Raw genomic sequence first — 17,344 nt, 5'->3', positions numbered from 1 at the left:
CTGCAGGTGGGAGGCAGGGTGTGCAGGGAGGGTAGACATGTAGGAGCTTAGCCATCTGTATTATGACAGTCACAATGACCTTTGGCCCCAATCGCTGCCTCTACAAGGAAAAGGCAGAGCCACAAAAGTGTCAAACTTTATTGTTCCTCAGTTCCATCCCCCTCCTGCTGCAGGAGCAGGGCTGGCGGAGACTCTGTGCCCCGATCCTGGGCCTCCCTTGCCCTTCCCAGCACATGCTGGAGCTCAGCCCGAGCCCCAGACAAGCCCTTGGCCTCCTGCGTGTGGACGACGTAGACCGCCCCTGCCCCCAGCAGCAGTCCCACACTGGGAGTCCAGAGTAGTATGGCAACCTCCCTCACCCCTCCTCCAGCTGCCAAGGCGCACAGCAAGGCCAGGAGCAGCAGCCCTAGACCGATCACGTAGCCGGCGGAAGTGGCCCACCAGCGAGCTTGAGCCACGCCCAGGTCCAGCTCTATCCAGGCCTCCTTTAATATACTGACCAACCGTGACCTTTCTGCTGGTCCTAGAATAAAGCAGGGCAGTGGGGCAGGAGAGAGCGGGTCAGAGTGGAGGGGCTGCCTTGTGGTGGGGAGGGACCCCGGGAGAGGGTGGGGTGACTTACCATGAGTAGGGCTGGGGGTGTGCTGGGGGGGGCTGTGTCTCACACACAGAGTAGCCATCAGGGCCTCATGATCAGAGAGAGGGGTGCCACTGTGAGGGTCGTGGCCTGTAGTGGTTCTAAGAGTCTTACAGGAGACGTAAAAGCCAGAAACCGCCTAGGAAAAGTCAGGGCCAGAGAGAAACATCTTTGAGGGCCTCCTCCCATTCTCCAGCCATCAGTGACTAGACTAGACTAGCTGGACGAAAGATGAGCACAAGCTGGTGAAAGACAGAGACGTGGTGGGTGAAGACACACTGAGGGAACAGGCCTGACCTTATACAGCACGTAGTCAATGCGGATGCCAAACGGAAATAGCTCTAGCTCCCGCTGGTTGACGTAGCAGTTCTCAGGCAGCATGGTGCAGCCTTCTTCAGAGCCCTAAGTGAATAGATGGTTCATGCTAGGACGTAGGGGAGAAAGAGGAGAGAAGCTGAGGGTGTAGGCATGGAAATAATCAGGCGGGTTCTCACTTTGAAATCCCGGGTCTCGAGGTAGGCATCATGCAGCCCTGTCCACTCCTTCAGCAGGCGGCAGCCCAGGTCCTTCGGGTGCAAGTTGAGGTCGCCACACAACAGAACCACATCGGCCTTCTTGGATGTGTGGCTGGGGGAACCAGGTTGGTGAGGCAGGAGTTCTTCCCCAACCGGCTCTGCCCTCCTTTAAGTGGTGCCCTGACCACCCCTCAACCCCTGGCCCATCCCACTTCCCCTGCCAAGCCCAGGCTCACACACTGGATGAACTGGGCCAGTTCCCAAGCTTGGGCCACACGGTGTGTTAGGTAGATGTCCTTCTGTCGATTGTACTCGGCATGGAGCTGAGCAAGACAGGTGAGGTTATAGCAGATGAGACGGTCCCTATCTGAGGGTCTAAATCATGCTTGTGTCTGTCACTTGGCATGATACTTGGTTAAAAAATGGGCAAACCTTGCCCAGTAACCTTGGGAGATCCTGGCCCCAAGCTCACCCTCAGGCAGCCCAAGTAGAGGAGGCCCATCTCTCCCTCCCAGAACCAGGCCGCCTATCCCAGCCCTGCCAGCTTCACTCACGTGGGTCACATAGACATTGAGCACCAGTCCACTTAGATGGAGCACCAGCAGCCCCACAGCCTTCCCGCAGAACCAGTCTCCATGATGGATCTGCAGGCAGGAGGGAGCAGGAACTCAGGGCATGGCCACCCTCTTTCTGCCCACCCCCTGCAGCCCGGGGAAGGCTGCCTCCTTTACCATGTGTTACTGGGGGGTGGGAAAGGGAGGCGGAAGAAATCTGACATAAGGCTTACCATGTAGGGGTAGCCATTGAGGGTGTAGACGTGCTGGGTGAATTCCTGGATAGGATGTTTGGAGAAGACGCAGAGACCACTGCCGATGACACCACTGCAAACCAAGTCCTGATTAACGGCCAGAAAAGCAGAAAGAGACCCAGCCTTCCCCTCCCTCCTCTCCCAGCTCTATCAGCTACTTTTTATCTCAGTTTTTTGCTGAGATCAGCACCAGAGCAAAGCTCAAAGCAAGAGTCTCCGTGGGACGATAGAGTGACTTGATAAGGCTTGGGATGGGCTGAAGAGCGCACATCTTCCCGGTTCCACCTACTCTTGCACCCACACCCACAGGAGAGGGCTCTGGGAAAGAGGAAGGAGGATGCGGGCAGGATAGGGAAGGGCTGGTAGGACCGAAAGCTTCCCGATCTGAGAACAAGCTTCCAGACGGGTTAGGTAGGCTTCTCACCTGCTGAAATAGTGTGCAGCTGGGTAGGTGGGCAACAGCTTCTGTCTCAGGTACTGGAAGTCCTGCTCACTCCACACCTGAGGGAAGAGGCGAGGATGCTTGCCTGCCCGCCCCCCGGGAAGCGTCCCCTCCTGCGTCCCCCGCCGCCCCCCACCCCGTCCCAGTCAGGGTTCCACACCAGTTCCACACTGCCCACCTCCTCCAGGAGAGCTAGGTCGAAGCTCTCCATGTTCAGAAAGTCTCCCAGGCGCTTCATGCGGTCGGCCCGGTGCTTGCTCAGGTAGGGAATGCCCCTGAGGACGAGAAGGGCCAGGCAAGGTGATGGCTGGAGGCGCTGCGCTCTCCGTGCACCGCGGGAGCCGGGGCCGGTGTGGGCCTGGAGGTGCGGGTGCCCCCCGCCCCCGGAGACTGGAGGACAGGGTAGAGCCGTGGCCCGGATGTGAGGGAGGCTCCCGTCCTCTGGCTGTGGGTGCGACTGGAGCTGTGGCCCCGGACCCACCCCGCGGGCGCTCTCACCAGCAGTTGAGGTTAAAGATCCTCAGTCGCAGAGAGAAGTTGGGCTTCATGGCGAGCAGCGAGCTCCGCAGGCGTTGGACAACACCGCCTCGCCGGCGACGGCTGCGGCTGGAAGCGGTGCGGACTGGCGGCGCCTCCTCCCGGGGCCGTGCGCACAGGTGGCCGGCCCCGCCCCCGTGCTCCCCGGAAGGCCCCGGCCTCCCAGCCCGCGCGGCTCAGGCCCTGGGCGGAGTCCGACTCCGCGTCGCACGGGCCACCAGCCCACTGCCCCCTCCTTCCCCCGCCCCCCCCCGCAACTGGCTGCCCGCCAACCCGGAAAGGCGATCTACTGCGAAATCTGGCGCGGCCGGGAGACGAGGGCCGCGCGGCGTCCCTGTAGGGGGGATACCAGAGGGGGTTCGGTGGGCTGCCAGCCGGGCCGAGGCACGCGGGGCTTCGGCGGAGCTCCCCGTTCCTTTTCGCAGAAGCTCCGTCCCCCGGCCACGGCCGCCCGCGCGCCCTCTCCCGCCTCTCGGCCGGCTCACCAGCAACAGGCGCAAAGTTGAGAGAAGACCCGGCCGTCGCCGCCGGCCCACTCGCGTCCTTCCTCCCAGCTGCAGACGGGGGCGGGGCCGCGCGGTTGCCCCGGCGACGCGCAGTGTTTGTGCTCGGAGCAGTCCCCCAGCGCCGCCATGGCGAGCCCGGAGCAGTGCCGGCCAAGGTCGGCCCGGTGCCGCTCGCAGTCGCCGCCCGAGCAGCCGCTGCAGGTGAAGGTGGTGGGGCTCTTCAAAAGCTCCAGCTTTCAGATTGCGAAGAGCGCTGCTGAGGTAACCGCGAGAAAACCACACGTGCGGGTGGCCCTTCCGGGTTCCCGGTCTCGCGCCTCCTGGTGACAGAGGTCGATGTTCCGGGAGGTAGGCATGTGTCCCGTCCGAGTAGGCTCCGTCTGTACTTCCCAGGGGGCAGGGTCGGGTCGGCTGGACGTTCCACTTCGAGAAGGGCTACCTTTAAAGCGGGATCGGAGCGAAGGAAAAGTTCAGAACCTTGCTGGGTGAGGGAGGGTAATTCCCCCCTCTAGATATCCACCTATTTTATTTCCACATCAATTTTTACTTGCGTTATGGATTTTAAAAATTCATGAAAAAATATTTAGGAAGAAGTGATACCGTATAACTACTGATTTTTGTTTGTTTCTTTTTACGAACTCCCTCCCTAAGTGATTTTTGGAAACTTCATTTGGGAAGTTTTTTGGGTCCCCCTCTAAATTTTCTCTAGCATTTACTGCATTCCAATCGAATTAGGATCTTAAGGGATTCTCAACAAATGACCTACAAGTGCTTTGGAGAATCCAGGTATTTCTTTGTAAACACACAGAACGCTATAAAAGGAAAAACACTTTAAGCAACTGGGGGACCTTGGCCAGGTCCGCCGTGGTGCAGCACACATACTACCCAAATGCAGGAGAAATGCAGAATTCAGCACATCTTTGGGGTTTACTCCGGGAATGCTACTGTTAAGATTATGCCAAAATTCTCTCCTTCAAAACCCCACCAGACTCTAGGACCATGCCCTGTCCATGTTTGTGTACCCCAAACTATCCAGCTGGATACCTGACACAAAATGTTCTCAAATAGAAGAAATCTTAAGCAATTCCTGCCTTCCTGCCGGCTCTAAATCCGCAGAGTTAAAGAAAAGTTTGTAATTATATCAAGTGAAGAAATAAACTGTCGACCTTAAAAGTAAAACAGTTATTTTACCATCAAAATGGGTTTATTTGATAATAGCATAGGAATAGCAATTTGGGACATAGAAGCTATGGCAAACCAAAGGCAATCTGAGAGATCAAAGGACAGGTACATTACAGAGAAAAGGAGGACGCTGGGAGGGGTTGCTCTGAAGAAAACTCCACTGATAGAAAGTGAGAGTTCAGGGTGGTGAAAGTCTCACCGGTTGATTGTGGTATTGGCTGTGCTTGTTGCTTAGCAAGGAGACATTCTCCTTTCCTTCTGCTGGAGGAGTAAAATAGACTTATTCCTGTTGGGAATACAAGGTTTGTCTCTTCCTGACCTGCTGGGGGCTGCAATTGAGGAGCGGTGGTGGTAAAGCATGAGAGCTCCCCCTTCTGGCCTCCCGACTCCATTTTAAGTGAGGTTTCCTTTGCTCAGTTTCACAGTAACTAATTTGTGAAACAGGTGAAGTTTACATCAAGAGGAAGAGAACAAGCAATGTCTTTGAAAACGATACATGGATCATCAAAATAAGTAGAAATTATGGGCTGTTAGCTGGGCTGATGGGATCTATAAAGTTTATGGCTCAAGTTGTATTTAAGGAATTTTTTTACCTTGTTTTTCTTTAGCTCCTTCTCTGAGGGCACATGTTTTTTGTGCCTGCTCCACACTGTAGAGAAGGTGTTGGCAATTTTTTTCTGTAAAGCCTAGATGTTAAATTATTAGGCCTTCAGGGCCATAGGCTCTCAGTCACGACTACTAGACTGTGTCCTTGTACAAAAGTGGCCACAGACAATATGTAAATGAATGGTGGTTTAACAATAAAACTTAATTATAAATACTGAAATTTGACTTGCATATAATTTCACATGACACGAAAGATGATTCTTTTTTCTTTTTCAACTGCTTAAAATCTAAAAATTCTTCTTAGCTTTCAAGTCTTAGGAAAACAGGCAGATTTGGCCTGCTGGCCAGTTTGCCAACCCCTGTTGTAGAGGATGCTAAGTCAAGAAAACAATGTCTTTGTTACATTAGTAATGTTAATTTTCCCTTTCTTGAGCTTTTGCCTACTGTAGCTCTATTTGAATATGAAAACCTATCAGTGTAAATTGAGTTAGTTCGACCTTAATAAAGGATATGGCTTTGAATAATTTCTCAACATGATCCTTTGGTAAGCAATCCTGAATACCTAATTTACTGTCGGAGATTTAGATTTGTGAAGAGTATTACATAGATTCTAATTTGGATGTAGTCCATTCTAGACACTAACTTGTGAAGAAAGTCTGATGATGCTTAATTTGAAAACTGTTGGGCTTATTAGTTATCCCAGATGGTACCCCCCCCCCCCCGTTAGAAACACAATTGCCTCAAACTAAGCACGGACCCTGGAACTGTGACAAAGGACACATCATCATCTGTTGGTTGGGCAGGAGCCTAAGAAGGAAATGACCCAACTGCTATTGCCCTCTTCAGCTCCCCCTGGTCCCAAGGGCTTTCTCCGCCTTGGAATACCCACCCCTAATGAAACATGCCAGGCCAATGTCCTCTTTTAGGCCACAGTCAGACCACTAAGCAGCATCCTTAGTGGAGAAGGTGCCCACTGCAGCAGCCTGTTGTCACTGTTCCTTGTGGGACAGATCTCCTCCTCAGCCCCGCTCAGAAATGTGAGGCCTCTTAGGGCCTCCTCTGCTTTCTCTCGCTTGACCAGGAGGCAAAATGCAACATACCAGGAAGCAAAACTTTGTTTTTTTGACAGGAATTGTTAACCAGTAAGAATTTTCTCTGATTTGTATAGACAAAATAATGTATGTTACACCAAAACATGCTCAGTATCTAAACCTAAACATATTTAGTATTTATTTCACTTCTTCCCAAGGGGTGTAACCACAGCAATATCCTTTTGCATTCTCCACATATCGATAAATTAAAATAATAACATTTATTTTAGTTTAAAGTTATCTGTAGAGGGAGGGGGATGGGTTAAACAGGGGCTGGGGATTAAGGAGGTCACTTGTCCTGATGAGTACCAGGTGATGTATGGAATTGTTGAATCACTAGATTGTACACCTGAAACTGATAAAACACTAGTTAAAATAAAGTAACATCTTCTTTTCATTAAAAAAAGTATCTGTAGATCCCCTAAAGTTTAGTAAGAGTTTAATTTAGGGAAAAACTGGTCCTAAAAGAACATGGCAAATCAAAATTTATTTGTTCATTTCCTCATTCATTTGCTATGTGTGGATGGTCCACTACGTGCCAGATGTTGAGGCCAGTGGGAGTATAGGAAAACTAGGATATAGTCTTGGCCCTCAAGGAGCTTATACTCTAGAAATGAGAGACCAAATAAGCCAGAGCCCCAGGATGAGCTGGGGAGTGGATTAATGGAGGTAAGCACAGGGGCCTCTGGGGGCATCTAAGCCAGATTGTGTGGCCTGGGTATGCACTGTATAAAACCTCCTGAAGCCCCCATAAAAAATTGGGGGAAATGATTTCTACCTTAAAAGAGAACTTACTCTAAAATAATTATTTCTATTTTGAAACCTAGACTCTGAAGAGTAATTATCCATCCAAATTTGAAGATCCTATAGTAGTTCCTCTTCAAGAATTTGCATGGGATCAATATCTACAGGAGAAAAAACGGGTAAAGAATATTTGGGGTATGGGCAATGAACAGAGTTTTGCCTCAGTTATTAATCTATGCATTGTTTTGGAAAAACTGGAGCAGTGATTTTAGAGCAACTTGATTTGATTTCTCTAAATTATATACTTTTCCTAAATCATTTCAATCATTTTACCAGGCTGATTTTAAGAAAAAGTAAAATATTTACAGGATTTTCTTTTGGAAGACATGTGATAAAGGTAAGTTTTGGACTCTCAATGCTGCTATGTACCCCAGCTGATGGTTAGGCCGCTCTCCCTGCACACTGCTTACTCACACTTCCTGTGACACCTTGGCACTCGTGGTCCTTACTTTGGAAGGTCTTGGTGGTCTACAGCACAGACACAGTGTGGGGCTTGTGCGGGGCAGGGGAGGGGGGGAGCTTGTGGCCTATGGAGCTCTGATGACAGGCACCAAGTTCCCACAGGGCAGCCCTGTCCTAACTAAAGCTTCCTCTCTGCCTTCTCCCCACTAACAGCACCCTTGGAGAACCCCAGGCCCCAGGGCTAGCAGAGCCTGCCTAAGGAGGGCAGATAGGTTTCCTCTCGGGTACCAACCCTGATCATTTGGGAATTCTGCCTAGAACATGTGATACAAAGAGTTCTAAGGTGGCATCCTGGCCCAGCCGTACCTCCTGTTGGGGAATGGGGTACACTTCCTGCTTGCCATCCCTGGCCCAGAGCCGTGAAGACCCAGTCCTGGTTTCCCTGCCCCACCCTATCTCCCCAGTGGCTGATGAAATCCCATGTCCCCTGACCAGAGCAGTGGTTGCACGAGGACGTCCTGTGACCCTGTGGTTATCCTACAGTGTCGCTGTACGGTCTCATGGCACTGTGCACTCACGTGAGTGCTGCAGGACGGAGGCCACAATGCATTTTTTAAGTCTTACCATTTTCAGAGCCATGATACATTCTCATTGGAATTCAGATAGAACAGCAGCAAACATCTACACACAGTGCTTATTATATGCCAGATGCTATCCTCTTGACTTATGTATATATTAACTCCAATCCTTACAACTGGGGTGACCAGTGGTCCTGCTTTGCCTAGTTCGGAGGGCTTTCCTGGGAGCAGGAATTTCAAAGCTAAAGCTGGGACAGTCCTAGACAAACTGGGACAGCTGGTCAGGACAGTTGGTTACCTTAACAAAAATATGTTTTTCTTAATTTTTTTTTTTTTATCACCAAACTACTTACACTGCCTACCAGTCTCATACTGTCCACCTACAGGAGAGCCATGATCTCGTGCTTTGTGGTCTGCACCCATTCCTTTTACAGATTCCCACTGGATTCTTAAAGACTGCTGTGGATTCCATTCCGCAGTTTCCAGCCCCTTCAGCCTGGGTTTACTGACCTTGGGATGTTTTGTGTTCTCTTCCTTCTGCTTTTCTCATGGGGCCTGAATGAGGCTTTCTAGGTAATCACTGCTGCTTCTTTCCACCTACTCTTTATTTCCTATCCTTCCTTTGTTCCTTTTCTCACCCTCATCTCTTGGACACTTGTCACTTTATCCTTTTCTTGTTTCAGGCCAGTTTTCGGCCTTCCTCAATGTAAGCACTGTGCCTTGTGTCATATGTAGTGCTCTTAGCACATCTGAGGTTAGGTGTGCGCTGGCCTTATGTTTCAGCAGAATGTAATGCCTCCCCCGAGTGGTGGCTTCTGGGCCTTTGGAAAGGCTTTTCTCTTCCCTCCAAAGAAGGCAGCATCTTATGTCTCAGTGCTGGAAAGCCCCAGAAACCACTGGGTCCAGGACACTATCTTAAGCGTGAGAGGAAGCCTCCTCATGCACAGATGACACACAAAGATGAGGCATCTACATCATCAGCCTCCGAGTAAAGTGTACCTTCTACTGCATTTCTCCCACCAGGCTAAATAAATATCCACATTAGCTATACCCGGGCTAAATAAATATCCCTTTTTAAAGTTTTGCATTCTATAAAATGTGATAACACCGATAAATCTAAACCGTCTGGGGACTATTGACCCACAGGCTTTATCAGTGATTTATAGTTCAGCCTCAAGAAGTTTATTCTTTTCCTCAAACTAGGTTTTAATATGGGTGTTGGAATGGGATATGAAATCTGGGAGAAGAGCGGGGAGTGCAGCAAATTGGCAAGCTGAAGGCAAACTGTTCCCCAAACCAGCATTTCCCCAAGTTGGTCTCCAGACCAGCAACGTCAGCATCTCCTGGGATGTTGTTAAACATGCAAATTCTCAGGCCCCATTCCGGAATCAGAATCAGAAACTCGGGTGGGGCTCAGGAATCTGTAATTCTGCTTGCCTGCTAAAATTTGAGAACAGCTGTCCCAAATTATTCATACTTTTGCCAGGACTGGCACTGGGTCATAATAAACCAGATCTATCTTCCGAGGGGTCATTACTCATGGTCACACACTGGAATTCAGGAGGTTGACTGTTAGTGTTTGGATAAACACACAAATGCACTTCATTTTAAGGGCTTAGACTTGGAAGTGTTGACAAAGGTGAGTTCTCTCCCTCCTTACACCTGGGGTCCACCAGAAGTCCCTGCTGGCCCCCAGGAGGCATTTCCTTTCCCTGACCCCACTCCCTCAAAAAAGCATTCTTTCCATCCTTGGCACTGAAAACCATGTATTACTCAGAATCCTTACCCTTTCCAAGTATACACACAGTAAACTGTATTTCAGAAATGAAGCCAGAGACTACATTTTGTTTTCAAGTTAACATAACACGTATGCTATGCATACAGATTTTTATTACCAGATCACTGTCTACTTTCAATGACTGTACCATTTTTAGTATTTACTTTTAGGTCATTCTTTGCTTTCAGTGATATCAGATTCTTAAAAATGTTCTTAAATTCTATTTGAGAGCAAAATTCGAAAAGATAGCAAAAAAAAAATATCCCTTTTTTTAAAGATTCAGTTAGAGTCTATCCCAGTTGGGCTCTGGCTTGTGGGTTTATAGCAAGGTTATAAACCTTGCTATATTGCCCCCCCAATACAGTTTTTTTTTTTTTTTATCCTTTTCCTTTATAGGAACTCAAGAATGAAATCTGGGAATATTCTTCCTATGTGATGTGTTTTGTTAACGATCAGCTCCTGGGTGATGCATTTGATCTTCAGAAATGGGCTCACAAGATGTGGGATGTAGTTGATTTTAAGCCCCCTGAACTTTATGAGGCACTTACTGTGGATTATTCTGCTAAATTCTTAACAGACACCAAGGCAAGTTACACTAATTTTTAAAGAAAAATAGTGGAATCTTTGATCATTTATATTGATTCAGCATAAATAACTGATATCCTAACAAAGGAATATAAACGTTTAAGAGTAGGTTTTAAGTTCTCAGTGGCCTATAATCCAGTTGCAAAGGATTATATATAATGTTGCAGGATTTGGCTCAACAGTTTGCAAAGCAAGCATACCTCACAGCAGGCCGACTGCACAGGGGGAGAGCATCCCTGTTCAAACATTTCTACTCCCCATTAGACATTTATTTGCATTAATTATCCATTTTAAAACATAAAGAGCTCCCCCCCCCCGCTTCAGAGAAGTTCGAGCCTATCATCCATTCACCCTTAGTATGAAAAATTTTAATTAGACTGTCTAACACCTAAGTGAGAGGTACTGCACTAAGAGAATGAAAAATCTGAGAAGAAAAGTGACATTTTAAAGATTTTATTTGAGAGAGAGAGAAAGAGCACAAGTGGGGGGTGAGGAGGGGCAGAGGGAGAGGGAGAAGCATACTTCCCACTAAGCAGGGAGCCCGGTGCGGGGCTCGATCCCAGGACCCCGGGATCATGACCTGAGCCGAAGGCAGATGCTTAACCGACTGAGCCACCCAGGCACCCCAAAAGGTGACATTTTAAAGCATGACACATAGTTGGCAAGAGGAGGACCAGACAAGCTAAGGCCCTGAGGAGGTTTCCAATAGACAGTCATGAAGCGTGAGGTCCAAGAGAGTGAGAGACAAACATCAGGGTGGAATGGCAATAGAGGTAAAAGTACTTTGTAATTTTGCTCAGAAGCTTGTTATAGCCACAAGAACCATACGCTGAAAATCATTTCCTGCTTATGGTGGCCTGTGCCCACAGAAAGACCCAGTGCTAGGATTTGAGCTGTAAAAAGGCAAAGACCTTTGTTTCCTTCATCCTCATTTAACTGTTAACTGCCTTGAACACAATCTGAAACATAGCATGACTCAGTGAATGTCTGGTTGAATAAACAATGCACTTGGAAAATACTAGAAACTCTGGGGTATGGGGAGGAATGTAATGTTCACAGCAGTTAATTCCCAAAAGGACAAGGGTCTAAAAGTGCATGGGGTATTCAGGGAAGGGAAGGGACAGCAAAGAGGCCAGAATTAATAGGAAATGAGCCTGGGAAAATGAGTATCAGTCACCAACAATACCAAGCTACTTAAGGACAAAAGGGATGCATTGAAAGGATATTGGTAACCTCACAATTGACAGGAAAGCTGGAGAACCAGGTTTTGGAAAGCAGGTGGGAACCAAGGGAGGCCTGGCAGCAGGAAAACGTGGCTAGAGTCACGTCCCGGAAATGTGCAGCTAGGATGCTGCCATGGGGGCCCACTGGCCCTGGGTTCACATTGCCACCTTCACTGAGAATTCCTTCTCAACTGGTGTCTTTGCATCATTCCCTGGACATCCAAGGCCCCAGGCAGGAGCACCTGACTAATCCAGCCCAAATCATATCCCCACACCCTCGCTCTCACAGAGTGGGGGGAGGGAGAATCTGGCCCCTTTAGTGTCTTTAGAGGGTGGTGGGTCCCGTAGAGAGTTCCCCAAAGGGAAACATCCCCAGGTGTTAAAGGGGGGGAGAAAAAAAAATCCACTAAAGAAAGGTTGAACTTAGTCCATTCTGAACTCCATTCTGAACTAAGGAGTTAGCTTTTTTTCTAGAAGGAAGCTGAGCCAACAGAACTTTTCATAAAGAGTATGACATAACCTTTGCTTTTTTGGAAAAAGTTTTAGGGCTGTGCAAAAACAGGGTGGAGTAGGGAGACCCTGGTGGCGGGTGACCACTTGGAACACTGCTATAGTAGTGTGGTCTAGAGATGATGACAGCCTGAATTCATGGCAGTGAGGAGGGGGGACCTGGATTCCAGAGAAAATCCTTAAATTTTTTTGTGCAGAGGCTAGATTTTTCTTGCTGCAAGGACTTGTTTACTTCTGGGTTGCAATGATATACAAGATAATTATGTTTGCATGTTTGGCTGCTAGGTGACATTACCTTGTGTTGTGCTTATTTGCTCTTTCATTAGAATTGTCCCAATTATCTACTCTTGACAACTGCATAAAGATTATATATTGACACAGAGGGAAGTTTAATGATGCCCGAACGGACTTACCCATTTCATAAATTAATCGTGATTTCCAGTATATCCTCTTTTTCCACCCAAGCCTGTTAAGTTTATTATATTATGCCTCTTATAATACAGTTATACTATTCTTTTATAATTCAGAACTTGTAGTACAGAAGCTGAGAGGCACAAAAAAGTTAATCATAATTACTATGGACATAATACTTCCTGGATGCCAGATAACACAATATTATTACAGTCTCTTAATTAAAAAAAAAAAAAAAAAAAAAAGGCTGGGCGCCTGGGTGGCTCAGTTGGTTAAGCGACTGCCTTCGGCTCAGGTCATGATCCTGGAGTCCCGGGATCGAGTCCCACATCGGGCTCCCTGCTCGGCGGGGAGTCCGCTTCTCCCTCTGACCCTCCCCCCTCTCATGTGTGCTCTCTCTCTCTCTCAAATAAATGAATAAAATCTTTAAAAAAAAAAAAAAAGACTTAAAAAAAAAAAAGGCTTAAGTGACATAAAGTAGTGACAGTGATACCGTAAAAATGATTTCATTTATGTTTCCTAGATTCTTAAGAAATAGGGCAGGGCAAGTTATGTAGCTTGTTAAATCAGGTGGCACCTTTATGTATAAGAATGGTGCCCAAGATTTGAAATGTATCCCATCAGGTGCACTCTGCTCCCTAAATGAATGCTACCATGATGGAGACTGTGTTTTCATTTTGGATGCCTCTTTGTAGAGCTAGACGAGATCACACAAATGTTAGCTGTCTCTATCAGAAAGGATGCCAAATGAGCATGACTGAAATAACACGAAAGCACAGCATATTCTCTTCCCTTCCCCTGGTCCCATACCTCCTATGGGTATGGTGTCGTTGTTTTCCCACTCAGAAAGGACGTGACCTGGCTCTGGGTAGCTAATTGGTGCTCTCTCTCAAAATCGAGAATATATGGTAACCAAATCCATAGCACTCATGCTGGATGTTTCCCAAAATTACTCAGGACAGAAAATTCTGTCCTTTTTCCCAAAGGGACCAACTAGTGTTCCTTTCCACACCTAGCTTGCAATGTAGGGGATATCTAGGCCGTGTGTTCTCTGTCTGGTGTGTAGGTTAAAATTATTCAAAGCTTCACTACTAAAGGGTTTTATTTATTTTTTTTAGATTTTATTTATTTATTTGACAGAGAGAGACACAGCAAGAGAGGGAACACAAGCAGGGGGAGTGGGAGAGGGAGAAGCAGGCTTCCCGCTGAGCAGGGAGCCCGATGTGGGGCTCGATCCCAGGACCCTGGGATTATGACCTGAGCCGAAGGCAGACGCTTAACCGACTGAGCCACCCAGGTGTCCTTGCTTTTGAACTCTTATCACTGAAAACATTATTCTGTGGTATTTTTGGTCATTTCTAAAACTTTCTTCCAGACACTGACCTGCATTATCTTTTTCTCCCTAATTTTAATAGCATGCTTTTGTGTTCCTGGACATTTCTGTTGATTTTTATCCAATTGGAAGACTGGTTTTTGAGGTAAAAGGCTTTTTGTTCTTATTTATTTTTGTTATTTTTTTAATAAGTGGGAGGTAGAGGTAGGAATCTATAACTGTCAAAATATTAAATATTTAATCTTTGAAACCTTTTATTTTTATTTGTAGCTATACTGTGATGCATGTCCCAAAACATGTAGAAACTTTCAGATGTTGTGCACAGGAAAAGCAGGGTATTCTCAAAGTGGCATCAGGCTACATTACGTAGGTTCAATTTTTCATCGAGTAGTACCAAATGGTTGGATACAAGGAGGAGGTAAGTTTAAAATCTTAAATGCAACTTAATTGTAACGTCAAATCAGAATGTCCAGAATTTTATCTTTGTGAAATGCATATAGAATTAGATATATTTATATTAGATATTATATATATATATATTGAAAGGATATTTTATATGGCCAAATGATTAAGATATTCATACTTTTTAAAAATGTCATAAATTTTGAAATAAAAAAATCTAAAGTTTTGTTACCCAGAATATTACAAATTAAAAAGTGATATAAGATAGGAAGATACCATTTTTTATATCAAAATATAATTTTAAATGTTCGTCTAAATAGTGGATGCCTGGATGGCTCAGTTGGTTGAGCATCCAACTCTTGATTTCCGTTCAGGTTATGATCTCAGGGTTGTGAGATGGAGCCCCTGAGTCATTGAGCCCCTCATCAGGCTCCATGCCCAGGGTGGAGCCTGCTGAAGATTCTCTCTCTTCCCCACCTCTCTAAAAAAAAAAAAAAAAGCTCATCTAAATAAATAGCACCTAGAAAATACAGTGCTTTTAAGAGACATTCTAAAGCTAGGAATTTAAAAACAACTTATTTCTCACCAAAGATGTTACATTGTTACAGTGTAAAAGTAAGAGCTAAAGCATTTTGTTCTCCATTTTCGCTATCTTTTCAGGTCAGTCCTTTGAATTCACACAGAGTAGGTCTCTAACAGCACAAAATTAAATTTTGAAGGCCTTTTGGGAGGTATCCCATAGGGAACAATCAGGCAGCAATTTAAAAATAATTGGCTAAGAGTGTAAGGAGATTTGCTTGAACTTGATGAAATATGCAGAGGCTTAAATTAATAATGCTTAATTATTTTTCTACAATCTGGAACATTCTGAGGCTGATGAGAAAAATGTAGTTTAATCCAGGCATTTGTATGAAAATCAACTATTTTTCCCTCAGTTTCTCCAAAAATGAGATATCACCCATAGTGTTACCTAACCTCATTATTTTCCCATTTCATATACATATATGGTATGTCTTCCTATGGCAATAAACATAAACATGTACAATTTTTAGGGTCTGCCTAGTTTTTCATATATTGCTATACCAATTTACAGTTGGCCCCTGAACAATAAGGAGTTTGAACTGTGGGGGTCCACTGATTTTTTACAATACAGTACTGTAAATGTATTTTCTCTTCCTTATGATTTTCTTTTTCTTTTATTTATTTATTTATTTTTATTTGAGAGAGAGAGAGTGAGATAGAGAGCATGGGCAGGGGGAAAGGTAGAGAGAGAAGCAGGCTCTCCGCTGAGCAGCAAGCGCAATGCGGGACTTGATCCCAAAACCCTGGGATCATGACCTGAGCCAAAGGCAGGCACTTAACCGACTGAGCCACCCAGGCACCCCTTTTTCTTTTAAAGATTTATTTATTTATTTGACAGAGAGCGCACGTGCACACACACGGGGTAGGGGCAGAGGGAGAGGGGGAGAGAGTCTTAAGCAGACTGTGCTGAGCGCAGAGCCCCATGTGGGTTTCAATCTCATGACCCTGAGATCATGACCTAAACCAAAACCAAAAGTTGGATGCTTAACTAACTGTGCCACCCAGGCGCCCCTTCCCTATGATTTCCTTAATAACATTTTCTTTTCTCCAGCTTCCTTTATTGTAAGAATACAGCATATAATACATGTAACATACAAAATATGCGTTAATTGACTGTTTATGTTACTAGTAAGGCTTCTGGTCAACTGTAGACTATTAATAGTTAAATTTGGGGGGAGTTAAAAGTTATACAGGGCTTTTCAGCTGTGCAAGGGGTTGGCACACCTAACCCCTGCATTGTTCAAAGGTCAACATAATTAATTCCCTACTGGTAAACATTTAGATTGTTTACAAGTATTTGTTGGTATAAAACCATCCTCAAGGGAACTAGTATCAGGGTCTCCTGAAACTAAGTTCAGTGTTGACTATTATGTGCTGGGCTCTCAGATGCTATGTTCCTTTTTGTTTTATTTTTGGGTTTTGGTTAGAGGTACACCTCCCCTTCCCGAGTCCCAGAGCAAGATTTGGGAAAAGTATGTCATATTACTTGTTTGTTGACTTATTTGAAATAAAATTTCCAAATAGTAAAATGCACAGATCTTGGGTCATGATTTCAAATAATGAAGCAGCAATGTTAAGGACAGTTTGGGAAAAAAATGCTGATTACTAGATTCAAACCCAGCTGATATATACCAGTTGTACCACTTAGTACGTAGGCACTTAGCATCTCTGAATCAGTTTCTCAATCCTAACATGGGGAAAATTATATCACAGGATGTGGCAAGGACTCAGGATTCAGTGACACGGTATATTGGAAGTACCAAGCTCTATGAATATTCTCCCTTCAGATGCCAGATTCGCACAGGGCTGTGGGGGGAATTTTGGAATATGGCTAATGTGGTTTTATGCTGTGCCTTAGGATGCCTCCCAACCTACTGGTTGCCCAATGGGACCAGCAGGGCCTATACGGTCTACCCTACCCCTAGCCTCACCTCATCCTCTGACAGCTACCCTTGCTCTGCTCCACACACTGGCCTCCTTGATGTTTCCCAAGCACACAAAGCATACATGGGCTTGAGGTCTTTTGTTGTTTCCTCTGCCTGGGACACACCCTACCCAGCTATGCTTCAGAGATCCCCTTGCTTCAGCCTCTAATGTTTGGATTTTTGCCCAGAGTTCATCTCAGCAAGACTTACCTGACCATCCTATTTAAAACTGCCACTTTCCTATCCACGCAGGTCTCCTCACCCCTTTCCCTGCTGCTCTCCTATCCCCTAATTTTTATTTTTAAAATATTCTATTTTTGGTTCATAGCACTTGTTATCACTGGACATACTATTACATATTTCCTAGTGAATTCGTTTAGTGTCTGTTTCTCTTCATTAGACTATAAATAAGTTCCATGAAGGTAGAGGATTTTATCTATTTTGTTCACTGTCATATCCCCGGGTTCCAGAGCAGTGCCTGGTATATA

The 17,344-nt window shown here is 46.1% G+C and overlaps 2 protein-coding genes across 5 annotated transcripts in view; one reads left to right on the top strand and one right to left on the bottom strand.

Annotated features, from left to right (window-relative positions):
• Nucleotides 1-120: 120 nt before the first annotated feature.
• Nucleotides 121-3,561, bottom strand: SMPD2 (sphingomyelin phosphodiesterase 2). Its single transcript, XM_045865291.2, has 11 exons — nucleotides 3,425-3,561; nucleotides 2,901-3,273; nucleotides 2,581-2,677; nucleotides 2,385-2,461; nucleotides 1,940-2,033; nucleotides 1,707-1,796; nucleotides 1,393-1,475; nucleotides 1,132-1,264; nucleotides 935-1,039; nucleotides 623-776; nucleotides 121-523 (listed from the first exon to the last, which is right to left on the bottom strand). Exons 2-11 carry the CDS (start codon nucleotides 2,948-2,950, stop codon nucleotides 138-140), a joined length of 1,269 nt encoding a protein of 422 aa, XP_045721247.1. The 5' UTR covers nucleotides 2,951-3,273; nucleotides 3,425-3,561; the 3' UTR covers nucleotides 121-137.
• A 10-nt stretch (nucleotides 3,562-3,571) lies between these two features.
• The window catches only part of PPIL6 (peptidylprolyl isomerase like 6), a 33,106-nt gene continuing 19,333 nt past the window's right edge, over nucleotides 3,572-17,344 (top strand). For 3 of the 4 annotated variants that reach the window (XM_045865292.3, XM_064597973.1, XM_045865293.3), the window contains exons 1-5: nucleotides 3,572-3,706; nucleotides 7,152-7,247; nucleotides 10,282-10,470; nucleotides 14,030-14,092; nucleotides 14,218-14,365. In XM_045865292.3, the coding sequence (XP_045721248.1) occupies nucleotides 3,572-3,706; nucleotides 7,152-7,247; nucleotides 10,282-10,470; nucleotides 14,030-14,092; nucleotides 14,218-14,365 (631 nt within the window). The remainder of the gene's footprint in view (nucleotides 3,707-7,151; nucleotides 7,248-10,281; nucleotides 10,471-14,029; nucleotides 14,093-14,217; nucleotides 14,366-17,344) is intronic. The other variant, XM_045865294.3, reaches the window with a different exon arrangement.

The sequence above is a fragment of the Mirounga angustirostris genome, unplaced genomic scaffold (assembly GCF_029215605.1).
Source record: "Mirounga angustirostris isolate CCGP_5_RB_7025 unplaced genomic scaffold, mMirAng1.0.hap1 SCAF_8, whole genome shotgun sequence".
Taxonomy (NCBI): Eukaryota; Metazoa; Chordata; class Mammalia; order Carnivora; family Phocidae; genus Mirounga; species Mirounga angustirostris.
This window is presented reverse-complemented; position numbering and strand designations above follow the sequence as displayed.

Bases quoted from the DNA above. Each gene is read 5' to 3' on its own strand.
- SMPD2 (XM_045865291.2), bottom strand. From the start codon at position 2,950: ATGAAGCCCAACTTCTCTCTGCGACTGAGGATCTTTAACCTCAACTGC. The intron at 1,797-1,939 runs GTAAGCCTTATG...TCCTGCCTGCAG, and splicing joins TCAATGGCTACCCCTACATG to ATCCATCATGGAGACTGGTT. The intron at 1,476-1,706 runs GTGAGTGAAGCT...TGTCTTGCTCAG, and splicing joins TCAATGTCTATGTGACCCAC to CTCCATGCCGAGTACAATCG.